Below are 17,620 nucleotides of genomic sequence, written 5' to 3' on the forward strand. Positions count from 1 at the left end.
CTCTGTAGAGCTGCCTGGAGATCGCACCACTAGATATTCTCAGGTCACTAATTGCTCTCAAAGCCAAGGATGGGCTAATTAGCTGAATTTCACATTTGAGAAGATGAAACATTTGAAATTTGGTTGACACCTGAGACAGTTTTTATACTCACATATTTGGTGGAAAATGCAATCCAAATAATCCCACTTCCTTCATATTTAAATTGTTAAAATGTTGCTTTGTCAGAATTATTTTATAGATGCATAATTTTTTTCAACAAGGCTCCTCACATTGTTTTGACCAATAGCCAGTTTACTGGTATTGTTTTTATAACTTCCAGATCAGCAGAATGAAGAATATAATTTGTCGGTCATTTTTATATATTGAGCGTCTAACTTCAGACGCTCTTTGTTGTATACTTTTAAATGACGTTTGCCATTAAAAAATCTCAGTTCAGTCAAGCGTTCCTTTAGCGACCAGTTGGTACAGCGGAACAGGAGTAGCCTTGATAGGATTAATCATACTGAATTTCAGCTTTCATATCTGTAAAGTAGAAATAATATTAACACCTCACTCACAGTGTTACGGAATAGATACGAGAAAATAAATGGGACACGCATTGTGATAGGTAAGGGTCTAACGTTATTATTGATTCTACTAAAAGCAAAGCCACCAAATATAATCACATAAATATATAATTATATAACCTAACCATAACCATAGTTATGTAATCATACAACTAAATACTGTTGCCATATCTGCCCAGAGGAGGCAAATCAGAATTTAATTTTTGTATCCATATGCTGATATTTAACATCTCTCTAATGACCATAATTGCACCGGAGACTCACAGCCCTGAAGATTGCTTATGGATGGAAAAAAAATGCCTCACTGGAGAAATGACTCATATGTATAAAGGGAAAAGCACAGACAGAAGAGGAGACTCTTCACCCATCCACACAAGTCCTCTACTACCGTGTGCTCCCTTGGAGCCCACAGGTAACTCAGCTGAAAGCAAAAGGGTAGAAATTGATCTGAGTTCTCAAACTACATGGTTCTGTTATGACTCACACGGTTAAGAGGCCCCTTGGGCTGAACAAGACACCCAGCATCTATCAGTTAGTTCATCTCCACGTAACTAACACAAAACCCAAATTAACACTGACTTAAGCACACAGGAGCTTTTCTCTCCCATGCAAAGGAAGTCTGGTTGAGGGAACCTAAGGCAGTGTGACAGCTCCACAAAATTTGTGGAACCCCAGGCTTCTTGCATCTTCCTGCTGCACTGGCCTGGTACATGGCTTATCTCTTGCAAGTCACCTCAGTGTCCAAGATGGCTGCTGGAGCTTCAGCCAACAAATCCATGTTCTAGCCAATAGGATGGATAAAGGGAAGACTCAAAAATGTCTTTTCCCTAGCTTTTCCTCCCTCCTTGGAGGAACCTCCCAGGAAGTCCCTCCCAACAAATTCATGCTCTCATCTCAGAGGCCAGAAGAACTTGGGCATTAGCCACACTTCACTACAGGAGAGGCTGGGAAATATAGTACTTCAGCTGGTACATTGTGGCCCACAGTAATACAAGCATTTTATTAATAAGGTGAAAGGCAAGAATGGATTTGGATAGGCAACTAGCAATTGCCACACAAAGTATAAATTACTTGGGGCTTCCTGGGGAAAGCATAGAAAGGGAAGCTTATGGTCAAGGAGAATTGCTGCCTGGTGACTTGACCAACTGCCTGCTTCCGCACTCCCACTCCTACTAGACACTGATCGCTGACAGCCTGGTTCACCCACCACAGGGCAAAAAAGAAGAGGGTTAATAGCATCTATGGTGCACTTGGTATGTGCCAAGCCATGTATAATCACTTTTCATGCATTATCTCATTGTCTCAGAGCAACCCATAAAGTAGGTGCTGATATCATTCCTGTTCTACATACGTGGAAACCAAGGCTTGAGATTAATTAATTTAACCAAGATTACTAGGAGATAGAGAAGCAGAGATTTGAAGTCAGGTCAGTTATCTCCAAAGCAAGTACTCTTAGCTAATGTGCTATACATTACACCTACAAGAAAAGGAAAAGGGAAGAGGAAAAAAGTCGTGAAGAGGTGTGACAGAATAAGTCCCAGCACTAAAGTGAAAATGGTATATTAAAATGCTAAAGTATTTTTTAATGTAAAGTCATGACTCCATACAAATATTAAATTAATGTGACAACTATTTTATTTAACTCATTAATAGGTTAAATGGGTACGATATTAAACCTGTTCAAAGGAGAAGTCAAAGAACCACATCTATAGGCAATGAGGAATGCTGGAAAGAATTTACAAATAGGTGCAAGACTGTCTATCTGTAGGGCAATAATCATTTGCATTCTACCAGATATAATTCCTTTCCATTTCTAAGGACAAGAATTACTTGCGTCATCATTAGTTTTGCTTACAGGGTTGAAAAATAGCTCTAAGACTCTGAAAGGCCAAGATACCCTGAAAGGGCATGCACCACAGGACACGCATTTTAAAATATCATAATTTTAAAACTTTCCTGAAACACCTAAATTGTCCTCTCTCTGTTGCCAAATATGCCAGCGTTTAGAGAGACATAAAGAATATCCCCCAAATTCCTTTTACCTACTTACCCTCCGTTTATGTGCTACCAGAGGAGCAGCAAAGAGCAAGGGAAGGGCACAGAATCATCTTTTCAAACTAAGGTGGAAGCTGGATTTCCAAGGGCTGCCATATCACCTTTAGTGAGGTAATTAACAAATACTTATTAAATGCCTTCGATGTTCCAGACACTCCGCTGGACAAGCAAAGTAGACATGGCCCCTTCTGTCAGATACTTAGAGTCTACAGGGGACAACTTAACCTTCCAAGGGAGGGCAAATTACCTGGCTAATAGGATGTAGAAAGGTTCAAACCCCCCTCTCACCCACCCACACACACACACGTATATACAACTCTGAGTTGCTTCTGCAGACATTACATATTTCTTAGTGCTTGTTTTATAACTTAGTCAAAGCATCCTTTCCAAGTCTAGGCAGCTTGTCTGCCTCCTTGATGTTCTCATTCCCCAGTCGTTGAGCATTCTGGAACATCATCAGAGGGAAACAACTATGAGTATTGAAGTTGCCAGAATGTTTTTGTTGTTGTTGGCAGCCAAACTATAGGATTGGCAGCATTACCCTCATGAAAGCTTCACATTACTTGCTTCTGCCACCTTTGGCGATTCTGCAGCGATAAAGGGGTGTATAATCACTCCGTACAAAGAACTCTTCCCGTAAGTCACCCCTAAGAGAAACAAGAAAACGTCCCTCTCTTTGCCTCTCCTTCCGCATCCTTCTGCATCTGTCACTCTCTGTCTTTCTCACTCTGTGTGTTGTCCTCTTTGCCCTGCCAGCTAGCTCTTGTTTGCAAAGGTTTTTTTGTACTCACACCTCTCACTGGTTCCTCCGGGGGCCCGTTTACTCTTTCGTGGCTGCAGATTCCAGAAGGCCCTGGTTTCTGCACACTATGAATGACACACCAGTAGCCCAAGAGGGGTCATATGGGATGCTCAGTGTTGATTACAGGCAGGAGGCAGCTGCACGCTGACAAGAGGGACAGGAAAAGGGGGAGGGACAGTGACCAGGTACTTCCCCTTCAGAACCTTCTCAGAAAGCAGCCAACCCATAATGCTACCAGCTCTGATAACAGTTACAAACTAAACTTGTTCAAACACATTGATAGATATAATCACTTTCCCCCAAGTCTGCCATTGCCTTGTAGTGTGTCCTGGGCTTGGACACTGACCTCCCCAGGACTGTTTCCTGAGTTATAAAACGATGGGGTCAGAGCAGCAAGTTAGCAAAGAACTTTAGCATACATATTCTGTTGAAGTAAGCTAAAGCCAATGAATTTTTTTAACAGTAAGGTTAATATGACTTTTTAAAATATTTAAGCAGATATTTGGAATGCCCACTAAGGAACAGGGTTGAAAGGAGAGAACGGTTTAGGTGTTCTGTTGTTTGGGGGACTGCTCACTGACTATTTAAAACTAAAGTAATACTTGAACATGAGGAAGGGGAATCAAACTGTATAGGAGAGTCTAAAATAAAAAGTAATCGTCTTGCACTCACTCCACTCATGCCTGATCACATTTCCCAGTGTGAACGACTCTGAACTTCCGTTATTTAATTTCTTTAGCTGGTTACCATGGTAACTTTATGTCTCTAATACTCGTATTTCTGTTGCCTGAACTGTCTGCTTTGCCTGCACTGCTGAGCCTCAGTGGAATAGTGGAAGAACTTTCCTCTGCTAGTGTAACCCCCAGCTTTGTTTGGTTATATTATTTCTAGATTGTCAAGATTTAGAATACGGACTTCACTAAGTCTTTAATGCTTTGTTTATAGGTTGCTTCAGAAAATTTACCCCCCACCAAAAAGCATACTAAGTATAACGATCATATAAATTCTTTCACTGTGGAACCAAGTATTTTTTTAACCTCATGATAAAAATTCACTCCTTCCTATGAAAGAAATGAAGTCACTAACACTCTCATACCTCCTCCTTCCTCCTGCACCTTTTGTTAGTTATATATTTTTTTTATTGGTATATTGTCAAGGTGTAATGTAATTCTCATTGAAATATAACCAAAGTTCATGTAACTGTTTAGTATTTGTTCTGTAATTAAATGGATTCATTTCAAACCGTTAGTCTTTTGTATGTGTGTGTGTGTGAATAGCAGAAACATTTATCCCACCCAGCAAAGTCACTGACGAAAAGTGAAGTTCCAACACATTTCTTTTGTCTTCTCAGTTAATAAATAAAAGAACAGGCATTTTATCAAAGAAGACATACACCTGGCAAATGAGCACAATAAAAATGTTCAACATTATGAATCATTGGGGAAATGCAATCAGACTATGGTGAGATACCGCTACACACTTTAAAACAGGCAACATTTTAACTACTGACCGTACTAATCAAGTACTGGTGAGGACTACAGGGGAACTGGAATGCTTCCATAGTGTTGACGGGAATGCATAAGGGTACAGTCATTCAATTTAGAATATGAAACCATATATTCAAATGAAGAATTTTATGCACATGTTCATAGTAAGCTTATTTGTGGTGGCCAAACTGCAAACAAACCAGAAAACCCCTTTTGTTATTTTTCAGGAAGGAAATGAACTATTCATACCTGCAACTTAAATGATTCTCAAAATAATTATGCATCATGAAAGAAAAGGACAAATACAAAAGTAAACATTAAGGTGCCAATGATATTAACAGTCTAGAAAACACTAATTGAGTGGGGAAAAAAGTAAATCAATTGTAATTGCCTGGGAGTCCTGGGAGACATGTCAGAAGGTAGATATTCGTGTTGGATGTTTGTTATTATGATAATGGATCCGTGGCTTTACAAATATGAAAACTTCCCAAACTGTACATTTTAGGTATGTTAATTTCATTGCATATCAACTATACAGCTCAGTTAAGTTTTAATGGAAATTGGCTTCACATAAAAATCTGAATCTCCTTTTCAGTAGAACTCTGCCAACCACATGTTAACTCCACCACCTCTCCTTGTCCATGGGAGGGATTCTGTTGCCTTAGCAGTGAAGACTGGTGAGCCATGAAAGGTGTTTCCACTTGAGTTATCCAGGAACTCTGCCTGGGTCCTAAAAATCACATGCCTGGACTACACCTTCCACTCTCATACAGCTCCAAACTCACTGGTGGTTCTCACACCTCAGGGTGACCTCTGAACCCACCCAAAATTCTGACATCCAGGACTCAACATTAGTCCCACAGAGCCCTGCAGTCTACCCTAGGAGGCCTTGGAAAACAATGCAAATTAGATCACAGCTGGAGCGAACGCTATTGCTCTGCCATGATCAAACCATTAGTTTTTTCATATAGCTTCTTTATTACCAAATTCTTTATTTAATTCATATCTTAATTATACGAATTTATTTTTTACTTTTTGCAAAGCAGTTTTTGAGGAAGGGCTTATGTGTGCTATCCTGATTTCTTTCATGTTGAAAATATGAATAGTACCTCCTCTGGATTTAATCTTCCTTTGGTCACAATTTTCTTTTCTTCTGAATTTTGTAGATGTTGTCCTGTTGCCTTTTTAAAATGAATATGACTATAGAGCAGTCTAATGCCAGCCTGATTTTCTTTCACTCTTAAGGTGATTTTTTTTTTCTGCAGGGTGCCCAAGGAATTAATTCCTTTTTCTTTAAATCTAAAATCTTGAGCAGAATATAGTTCCATGTTGCTATTACCGTATGACATTTTCTTATGACCACTATGTGTTTTTGCTGTTAACAGATTCCATTTTTTTTACTTCAGGGGAATTTTATTTTAATATACCTTTGAGTGATTTTTCCATTCTTCAGAGACATTAATTACCTTTATGCTGCTTTGTTTTAATCTGTCTTTCGTATCTGTTAGCTTCTATCTGATTGCAGAAATCAGTTTGTCTTTTTAAATCTGCATTTATTATGATTATCTCAAACTTTTCTATTAAAAGTATAATTTTAAATTTCCTATTATAAAATACTTTTTGCATCCAAAAATAAAGGTGAATATAAATATAAAAAGCACACATATGCCCACAACCCAGTGTAACAACTAGAATAATATAACCATGTATTAAAATTCCTGTACGCCTCTCCCAAATTTCATGCCCTCTCTTCACTCCCAAAAGTACCAACATCTTAGCATAAAAGAGTTTTAGTAGTATATCCTAATCAATGCAGTTTACTTTTGAATACATCTGACCTTTTAAATAAAAGGAATCATACTATGTATTCTTCAGCAACCTGTTTCTTTTCTTCCCAAAAATTCTGCTTGGGAAATTAATTTATGTTAACACAAATACCTGTAGTTCTTTTTTCTCACTGTTCAATCGTATTCATAGTACAGATATAACACCATTATTTTTTATAAATTTATTTGTTTCATTTTTGACTGTGTTGGGTCTTTGTTGCTGCATGCAGGCTATCTTGAATTGTGGTGAGCGGGCTTCTCATTGCGATGTCTTCTCTTGTTGCGGAGCATGGGCTCTAGGCGCCCGGGCTTCAGTAGTTGTGGCACGCAGGCTCAGTAGTTGTGGCTCGCAGGCTGTAGAGCGCAGGCTCAGTAGTTGTGGCTCACGGGCTTAGTTGCTCCATGGCATGTGGGATCTTCCCGGACCAGGGCTCGAACCCGTGTCCGCTGTATTGACAGGCTGATTCTTAACTACTGTACCACCAGGGAAGCCTCTAGGTATAACACCACTTATTCATTCATTTCCCTGTGAATAGTTAATTCCAGTTTATTTTAAATTTTTATTTTATAATTACCAATATTATTATAAAGTTTTAGTACAGGTTATCTTATACACATGTTCAAACATTTCTCTAGAATGTATATTTATAAAGGGAGTGATATTTCTAAGTTATAGAAATCTTCAGCTAATTGAATAATGCCAAATGTTTTTCTAAAATGGTTATATATGATTTAAGTGTAATATATTCTCTTCCTGGATGCTGGTTATGTATTACTCTAGAAAGGATAGTTGTGCTGAACTTCAGTTTTGGAAGAATGGGATCTGAAGTGACAGGGTAACATACAACTATCTGTTGTAAACCAAAGAGCAAGGAAGGCAGCAAGACTGACTCAAAGAATAGTGTGTGTCTCACATCTGGAATTAGCTGCTCTTGTGTCTTAGAGATGTTATTGGTTGAGTTTATGTCCTGTTCTCAAATATCTCTGTCGAGGAATTGTATTCAAACGTAGGATTATCAAAAAACTATTTTTGTTGTTTCTTAAAGATTGATCTGTGGGAGATAAATAAGCATTCAAGAAAAACTGCAAAGTATTCAAGTAAGTTTGGATGTCTCATTTAGCCAAGCCAAACAGTTTTCTGCAGAATTTCTCAAATCCATTAATATGCTAATAGACACTGTGAATTTGTAAGAAGGATATATATTATAAAGAAGTTCCAGTATTATTTAATCATGAAACTCCTTATGTTCATGGACTCCTGGAACGTACTTTGCAGAAATTTTGCTTTTTTTCTAATCATGACATGTGAGAACTAGAAGGAACCTTAAAACAACTCAGTTTTAAACTCCAGTTTTGCAAGAGGGATAAAATTAAGAGAGTTTAAGTGACTCCCCCAAGGACACACAGCTCTTCGATGGTTAAGGCGGGATTAGGATCTGTATCTTCAGATTCTTGATCTAGTGTTCTTTGAATTTGGTTAAAAAATAAATGAAGTTGCAAGATGCAGTGGCCTGTATGTATGTGGTATGTCCTTCTTTACCAGTGAAAATAGTGAGACTCAGATTCTTTCCTGTGAACCTCAAATTGCCCTTCTGACAGCTTATAACATCCTCTCTCTGAAACTATATTAGATCTCTGATCTTCATGAGGGTTCAAGAGTCTAGGATTATTCTATGTAAAGTCTCCACGTAGAGTAGATATCACACACACTTGATCATCCTATCTTATTGGTCCCTCCAGCAAGATTTAGCCAGAAAAATGTCCCTTCCAACATCATGGTTCAGGTGGATGAGGCGGTCTTATACAATGAGGTTGTGTGGACACCCTCACACCCCATAAGCAGAATTTAGGAAGGGCTTGAAATTTAGAAATGGAATCACCTTTCCATTAGGCAGTGGAACAGTGTGAACCAGAGACCCTTAAAAGTTCTAGACCCTTTAACTTTGAAAAAAGTTGTGAGAAGTATGTCCCCAGATTGAATTGCATTGTTATTTGTCGATACACTGTTGTAATAATGAAACATTTGATGTAATCTGAATGTCCGGTAACTTGGGGTTGGTTAAATGAATCAAGGTATGCTATGAAATACTATACAGCCAATAAAAATTATGTTCTAGAACAATTCATAGAAAGATGTCTAAAACAGAGCTTCCCGAAAAGTGTGCCAGGTAGTAGGTTTTGATGCCCTTTGCCCTCATGGGAGATGGTCAGGGTCTTGTGTGGCCTGAACCCCCAGCTCAGATGTCTCAAACTGCAGGCAGTCTTTCCTATTCACACTAGTGTGTCATAAAAATGACTGTTATTTTTTTATGTATGCCATGATGCAAAAAATATTCAGAAAACTGGTCTAGAATATATTACATGAAACAAAAGGTTATGAAATAGTACTACAAAAAGTACATTTTTAAAAATAAATTTATTTTATTTTTGTCTACGTTGGGTCTTCATTGCTGTGAGCAGCCTTTCTCTAGTTGTGGCGAGCGGGGGCTACTCTTCATTTCAGTGCACGGGCTTCTCATTGCAGTGGCTTTTCTTGTTGTGCAGCATGGGCTCTAGGTGTGCGGGCTTCAGTAGTTGTGGCATGCAGGCTCAGTGGCTGTAGTGCACGGGCTTAGTTGCTCTGCGGCATGTGGGATCTTCCCGGACCAGGGCTCGAACCCATTTCCCCTGCATCGGCAGGTGGATTCCTAACCACTGCGCCACCATGGAAGCCCCAGAAGTACATATTTTTATAAACAGAGATACACTCAAAAGTCTGCTAGGAAATACACCCTGCCTACACCTGGATGATGGGAATACAGTTACTTTTATTTTCATTCTTTTGCTCATCTACATCTCTCCTTTTCAGTGAACACTTTTCTTTAATAACAATAATATGACAATACTAATTTAACACTTATATGACCCTTAATATGCTTTATCTTGTTTTAGCCTCAAGCAGGCCTGTGAAGTAGACACTGCCATTATTATTTTCATTATATAAATGCTATTTTTAAATTTCAGATTTGAAGCTATTAAGAACTGGACAAGTTGATGCAGAAAGGAAAGGTGGAAATGAGACATATCTGAAAAGCAGAAATAAGAAAAGATAGTAACTAATTGTCCATGGGAAGCAACTATGTATGTATGCCACCAGGATATTGAGGATTATGGCATTAGTAACCAAAACGGAATCAAGGAAATACAAGATTATATAGAGATTTTAAAGAAATTTAGAGAAATGGTTAGTTTTCAAGAAGAAGCTGAGGTTGGCTCTTTACTTGTTGAGGTTGAAGAGATAACAAAGCAGGTTGGTAGAAATGTCCAGGTAATGGCCAGTGCTCAGGTGAGAGGAGAAACCTAAAGCTGTAGTGTGGACAGCCATCCACAGTGGAGCCATGCTTACAGCTATGCAGGTGAAGGGCTCTCCTGAGAAGAGAATGTACAGAGACAAGCGGGGTACCAAAAGTTTTACCCTTTAGGCCTCGTGTCCACAGACCCCTGAACTTGACATCCATGTGTAGAATGTTGATAGAATGGAATTCCACAAGTCCTTGTGCATGGGTAAATGTTGACAGTGGATGACATGTACAAATAGTTTCTTCATTGTTTTTCCTCAGATCAGAGATTACTTGATTTCTTTTAAGGAAAGTATAAGTGGAAAAGACATTTAACAAACTTGCAGTGTAATGTTGGTGAGAAGCACCCTAGAGGATGGAATTCAAGGTGAAACGTACCCTAGCTTTGGGAAGAAGTGATCAGAAATTGAGAAAATGCAACTGAATCACGACAAATGCTTGGTATACTGCATTTAGGGTGAGGAAAGGGTCAAGTTCCAAAAATTCAAAATGGAGAGCCTCTGACTATATATAAATACAGTGAGCAAAGATCTGAGAGCCTCAGGAAACCACAACTTGAAAAGGGATGTGCTGTATATATTTGTGCTGGTGCATATAAGATGTTTATTAGGAAATATTTTTTCAGGCAGCAGAAAGACACACGTGTAATAATATGGCCACCTTGTCATATTTGGCATTAAGAAGAAATATATTAGAAATATAATAATTATATTTCTCTTCAAGGTCCCTCTTTTAAGAGAGTTCAAAGTTATTAAATAGAATACAGAGGACATCAAAGAAAAAAGAATAGATAACTGTAAAATGTACTTCTAAAAAAAGGCTAATGAACATGGTATTATTTTTTTTTATTATTATTTTGGCGGTATGCAGGCCTCTCACTGTTGCGGCCTCTCCCGTTGCGGAGCACAGGCTCCAGACGCACAGGCTCAGCGGCCGTGGCTCACGGGCCCAGCTGCTCCACGGCATGTGGGATCTTCCCGGACCGGGGCACGGACCCATGTCCCCTGCATCGGCAGGCGGACTCTCAACCATTGCGCCACCAGGGAAGCCCTGAACGTGGTATTATTTATTTTTGGAATCAAAAGATCAAGGGGTGATTTCATAAGGATCAGGATTGTTAAGTTATGCAAGATTGTTATACAGAGCTTTGGGGCATCTTTATTGCCAGTGGAAAAGTAGGAAATAAGCTGAAACTATTAATAACACCCCCCGAAGTACATGTGCATATATACACACACATACATGGACCACACATACTCACACACATGCACATATAAGTGTATGTTTGTATAAGGAGCCCGGAAGGGTCTACATCAAGCTATTAATTGTTATTATTTGTGTGTGGTATTGATTATAGGTGTTTTTATTTGTTCCATATCTGTGTCTTCTAATTTATCCATAGTAAACATGAAATGTTTGTGCAGTAAGAAAAATGTTTTTATGGTATTTATAGAAGCAAATAGGTCACTTCCCTCTCATCCCTATCACCCTGCCAACCCCTAACCTATAAAACTTAATTTTTATAATATTCTGTATAACAGTAGTACTGGTACTCTATGTTTTACAGATGCTAGTGAAAAGTAACCACCTTTCAGACAAGATCATTGTTTTGCCAGGGAAAATTGAGGAAATCTCACTTCCTGAGTCTGTAGATGTGATCATTTCAGAACCGATGGGATACATGCTGTTCAATGAAAGGATGTTGGAAAGTTACCTTCATTCCAAAAAATGGCTGAAAGCAAATGGTGAGTTGGCCAATTCCTGGTTTAGAAAGTAGGCTAACTTCTCTGTAAAATATGCCGTCTTACTTCCCCCATATTCAGTCCTTTATAGAAAAGAGGAGAGAGCATTTCTGTTAAACCAATTCTTTGATTTTCTCATCCTATTCTCCCATAGTAAATGGGCTAGTCTCCAAAAGACATTGATGGCAGTGGCTGCGTGGTATTCAGTATGGTAAAGGAGACCCGTTCCGAGTTATGTATTTTTGTCCTAGTTCAATCACTGTTTTCCTTAGCTAACTTGGCCTAACACTTGACCTTTTGACCTTGGCTTCCCCATCTGTATTATTAGAAGTAATCTCTAAAGCCCTTTCAAGTGTTGACCTTCTGTAATGTGAGAAACTCTCTGGTGTCCATTTCTTCTTTCTAACATATTCTCTTCCTACTGTATGTCTCTTTCCCTATGGTCACTACATATAATCGAGATAATAATATAAAGCCCAGTATTCTCTTTGTGCTTAACGAGTGTCTGTGTGTGCTAAGCAATTTCCATAAATTATTTTATGAAAACCTTACGAAGTGTGAATAATGAAAGTTTTCAGTTTATTTGGAGGGTTAGTGCAGAGGTTCTCGGTGATTTTATACTCCTTTCCCAGGGGACATATGGTGATGTCTGAAGACATTTTTGAGTTGTCACAGCTGGCAGAGGTGGTGCTACGCACACCTAGGGGGAAGGGCCAGGGACTTGCTAAACATCTTTCAATGTACAGGACAGCCCTCACACACATCGAAGGGTTATCCAGCCCAAAATGTCAGTAGGGCCGAGATTGAGACCTGGCTTAGTGGGAGACAGTATTACGATCCGCACTTACGAAGAGAAAACTGAAGCACGATGAGGGAAAGCATCGTGGCAAGGACACACCTCTACTAAGTGACAGAGCAGGGCTTTGACCCCAGATCTGTCTGACCCTGAAACCCACACTCACAACTGCTTGCACACACACTAACTTTCCACTGTTCACCAGAGAGAGTGGACATGTTCCAACAGCACATTTTTTTCAATTAAGGGTTAGAAGGTAACTGGCCAGTTTTAACAGTTGCATCTCTGATGAGAATTGCAGCTCCTTACCGGTTTTACTTACTTTAAAGTACTGTTGTTGTGGCTCCCTAGTCATACCCAGTGAAGACAAGACAGAGGATAAACTACAACTCCTACTCACCAGGTTACCCGGTCCATATGCATAAGTAAAGCTTTAAGTTTGTAATTTCCTGCATGTTTCAAAATTTAGGGATTTAGAAATAGGCATTTTTTTTTAAAAACTCATGCAGAAATAAATAAACTTGGGCAAAGTATACCTAACGTCAAGAACTCCATTAGCATTCCCATTATAAATCAGCCCAGGATGATCTTGGAGGCCTTGTGTTCATGTGATAAAATTGAATTATGGGAGATGAGAGCAAAGTAGCTTGGATTTCCTCCTCAAGGCCTCCCAGAAAGAATATTTGTATTTTTTTTCTGGATTTTTCTCAAAGGGTTAGGTGCTTTTGGATGATGAGACTTTAAACAAAGTTAATTAACATGCATCTGTTGAGCTGCCCTCTAAGCCGAATATTTAGACTTAATATCTGGGCATCCTTTTCCCCCAGATATTTGAAATGGTTATGAAATTTTATATTCGGCTATGTATCTTTAACTAGACAAGTAGAAATGAATACTGATTTTATCAGCTTTCTACCCTGTGCATTCCTGGGGGAAGAATGATTGATTTTTTTCCTAATTATTTTTATTTTCCATCAAAATAAGACATAGCTTACCACATCACATGACAATAAAAAGGCTTACAATGAAAATGAGTCACCCTCTGCCACACCTCTTCCTATCCAGAGACTGCTCCCCAAAGGCTTTTCCTTTCAACTCTATTCTCTGTTGCTTCTCTTAGTTACCTACATATTTCTATGTAAAATTATCATATTGCTATTCTTGTCACTCTCTGGTTGAGAAGTTAGCTTTCCTGCATAGCAGCTCCTTCCCTTCTTGAGGCATCCCCCCCATCCTCTAAATGTATTTATACAGGTCCTCAATCCCTTATCTAAACCCTCGAGACCAGATATGTTTCAGAATTCAAAATCTGGAGGACTTTGGAAAGGTCACAGAGTCATATACCATGTGTTACTTAACACCTCCAGTGGGATCTGAGGCAGCCCTCCATAATGAAGCACGTAGTATTTCTGCAACAAAACATGAACATGGATACCAAGTAGGATAAATAAAGACTATAAACTCATGTCAGTTCAGGTCAGGTTTTGCCATCAAATGATGTTGCAAACTTACAAAAATTTGTTGCTTTGCAGAGCTTCTTGGATTTCAGAATTTGTTTTTAATATAAGGAAATATAGACCTAAATTATTACTTGTTTAACTCAATAATCGGCGTTTACATTATTATGACAATGTAAATACTGTTCAGTGCTGAGTCAGGTGGCATGGTAGGTGCATATGGTTATTTTTTTTTTTTCATGAAATCGTTTGTTTTTCCTGGAGTAAATTGCCTTGTTTTTTCATTAGTTTAGTTTTCCGTATACCCATGACTAATTTTTTCCATGCTTTAACGGGTCTGACAGATTGCCTATAAATATTTGTTTTGTGGAATTCTCCTGTAATGCTCTGTCCTCCTCGACCACCCATGAACTGGTAGCTCTCTAGTCCTATTGTGTGGCTACCCCACTTTGACTTTCCACCATATTCTTTCATCTTCCCCTTTCTTGGTTTATACCATTCATTTCAGCAAAGAATATTTTCTAATAGCTTCTGGAGAAAGGGTGGTTGAGAAGTTTCTGTTTATTGAGTCCTCATATTATCATTTTGTTAGGTAGAGAATTTTAACTTGAAAACAATTTTTACTCAGTATTTTTAAGGCATCTTTTTTTGGCGTCTGGTACCCAATGTTGCTATTGAGAAGTCGAATGCCATTCTGACTCCTGAAGTTTTAAAATGACATAGTTTTTCCCTCTGGATGCTTTTAGTATTTTTTTTTTTTTTTCATTTCTAGTTGTCTTAGTGTGAAACTTTTAAAATTCTTGTGCTGGACATTTAGTGGGTATGTTAAATCAGAAGACTCATTTTCTTCTACTCTTGGAATTTTTCTTATATTTTACCTTTGATGATTTCCTCGCCTCCATTTTATCTAATATCTTGGCAATTCCTCTTAGGCTTGGGCTCAGAACATCCTCCTCTGAAACTTCCCAGGTTTACACAAATAATGATACATATGACTTTTCCAGAGTTGTTTAATATCCTTGTATCTCGAAATTGAAAAACCACCAAGCAGTCATTATTGTTTTAACAGTAGTGCTTGAGATTTACATGGAGAAATATGAATGATGTTACAGTCGTGGTTTTTCTCTGACCACCTCTGAAAATACCATAATTAAAATGATCTGTTCTATTTTAACGGACATCAAGGGGAGCATAGTTAAAGTATGAGACCATTGACTATTGGAAGAGATTTCACCCCTGGGTTTTTTCCTTCCGCTTATTAGCTCTGTGCTTATGGCTGAATCATTTAAATTTCCCTGTTCCTTAGTTTTCTCATTTATAAAATGGATATAATAATAGAACCTACTTTATATTATTATGAGGATTAAATGAATGAATACATGGGAAGCCCATAAAAAGGTTCAAGGCAGAGTTAACATAAACAAGAACTTTTAGGTATTATTATTGGAATGATGAAGATCTGTAGTTTTTTAGATAATGAGAATAATAACGCTGATCGCCACATCTGCCTGCCCAGAAGGGGCCAACTCCAGGTCTGCCAGCCTAGGTGTTTGTTTGCCTGCTAAGTTATCTGCCTTCTCCCCCGGTGACTGCAAATGTCAGGAACAAAACGCAAGTGCTGCGGGCTTCCCAGCGTGGAGGATGGTGAGCCTGCACATAAGCATAGATTCTAACAGCACTTAAAAAGATAAATAGTCAATATGATTATACATCAACAAAGTCTAAGAATGAAAATAATAATGTGATAGGATGATGGAATGTTGATTGTTTTCAAAGCTAAGTTGTTTTTACCATAAATACAAGAAAAAATAAATAAATAAAAGAAGTGCCCAGAATTCCAAGCACCGGACATACAGAAAGGAAAAAAAACTAGTAGCTGAGGTGGGAAGCAGCTGCATAGCACAGGGAGATCAGCTCGGTGCTTTGTGACCACCTAGAGGGGTGGGTTAGGGAGAGTGGGAGGGAGGCACAAGAGGGAGGGGATATGGGGATATATGTATCTGTACAGCTGATTCACTTTGTTATACAGCAGAAACTAACACACCATTGTAAAGCATTTATACTCCAGGGACTTCCCTTGTGGCACAGTGGCTGGGAATCTGCCTGCCAATGTAGGGGACACAGGTTCAAGCCCTGGTCCGGGAAGATTCCACATGATGCGGAGCAGCCGGGACCGTGCGCCTTAACTGCTGAGCTTGCGCTCTAGAGTCCATGAGCCACAACTACTCAGCCCATGTGCCACAACTACTGAAGCCCACGAGCCTAGAGCCCGTGCTCTGCAACAAGAGAAGCCACCGCAATGAGAAGCCTGTGCACTGCAACAAAGAGTAGCCCCTGCTGGCCGCAACTAGAGAAAGCCCGTGCGCAGCAACAAAGACCCAATGCAGCCAAAAATAAAATAAATTTTAAAAAAATATCATACTCCACTAAAGATGTTAAAAAAAAAAAAAACAACCAGTAGCTGAGAAAGCCAATATGCCAGGTTAAATGCCTCACCTAGGACTCTAAACTTTTATTATAATGTAGCTTTGTGACTTGCTTTGACATTCTTTTTTATATTCCCTCTAATCTTCTGCCTAATTTTCTTATCATTGCTTTGAGGCAAGTTTATGTTTTAGCCTGCTGTGTAATAACTGAGATGGAATGAAAGAATAGAACAGGTCAAGTGGCAGGTCTTCAAGTAAGAAGGCAGTAGGAGTCAACTTTGAGTCTATTGTCTTCTGCTCAATAGGAATGATGTTCCCGACGTTCGGCGACATCCACCTGGCCCCCTTTTCTGATGAACAGCTGTACTTGGAACATCACTCCAGAGCCAACTTTTGGTAACGTTCTCTTCTCTCTTCCCCTCCTTTCAGAGTAAACCAGAGTTCTTAAACTGTTGACATTGTGGGTCACATACTGGGGTCAGGGGCTGTCCTGTGCACTGTAGGCTGTTTAGCACCTTTCCTGGCATGTACTTCCTGGATGCCAGTAGCACCTTCCCCCTAGTTGTGGCAACCAAAAATGTCTCCAGACATTACCAAACATCCCCTTGGAAGGCAAAATCACCCCCTGTTGAGGACTACTGAAATAGACAAATAAGGGAGCCAGTTAGGCAAAATCAAACATCCAAAACACTGCCCTAAGGCTAAAATAATAGCATCCTCCCCCTGCCTGCTGTTCCTCCCTTTCCACTTCCTCCATCCATTCTTTTGGCCCAAGGCTATGGCTTCTGCTAGAACATGCCTTTGTCAGAGAGCAGATCAATCAATATACCTTCATGTAAATGAGTTGATCCGAAAATTCTTGGAGCTTTCCTACTAATTAGCTGTTGACCTTTGGGCAGTTCACTTCATCGTCTGAGACTTGGTTTCTTCCACTGGTAAAATGAGAACTAACACAAAACTCCTGCCACTTTGAAACCACCATTCCTTCTGCCTTCTTTTCCTGAGACTGGTTTTTATAAGGAGAAGGAGGGGAGGAGAATGACAATATTGGACCTGTGGGAGGGAGAAGCAGAACAAATACCATCCAAGTGGGAATGTGAGGCGCGTAGGAGGGAGCACAGCAT

General features: G+C 39.2%; 1 protein-coding gene across 4 annotated transcripts in view; it reads left to right on the forward strand.

Moving 5' to 3' along the window:
- The window catches only part of LOC111174638 (histone-arginine methyltransferase CARM1-like), a 286,474-nt gene that overhangs the window by 209,026 nt on the left and 59,828 nt on the right, over positions 1-17,620 (forward strand). For all 4 annotated transcript variants that reach the window (XM_089913251.1, XM_022573594.2, XM_089913253.1 and 1 more), the window contains exons 6-7: positions 11,643-11,820; positions 16,802-16,892. In XM_089913251.1, the coding sequence (XP_089769377.1) occupies positions 11,643-11,820; positions 16,802-16,892 (269 nt within the window). The remainder of the gene's footprint in view (positions 1-11,642; positions 11,821-16,801; positions 16,893-17,620) is intronic.

Source organism: Delphinapterus leucas, chromosome 6, assembly GCF_059928025.1.
Source record: "Delphinapterus leucas isolate spDelLeu-1000000601 "Yukka" chromosome 6, BTC_Dleu_Yukka2, whole genome shotgun sequence".
NCBI lineage: Eukaryota > Metazoa > Chordata > Mammalia > Artiodactyla > Monodontidae > Delphinapterus > Delphinapterus leucas.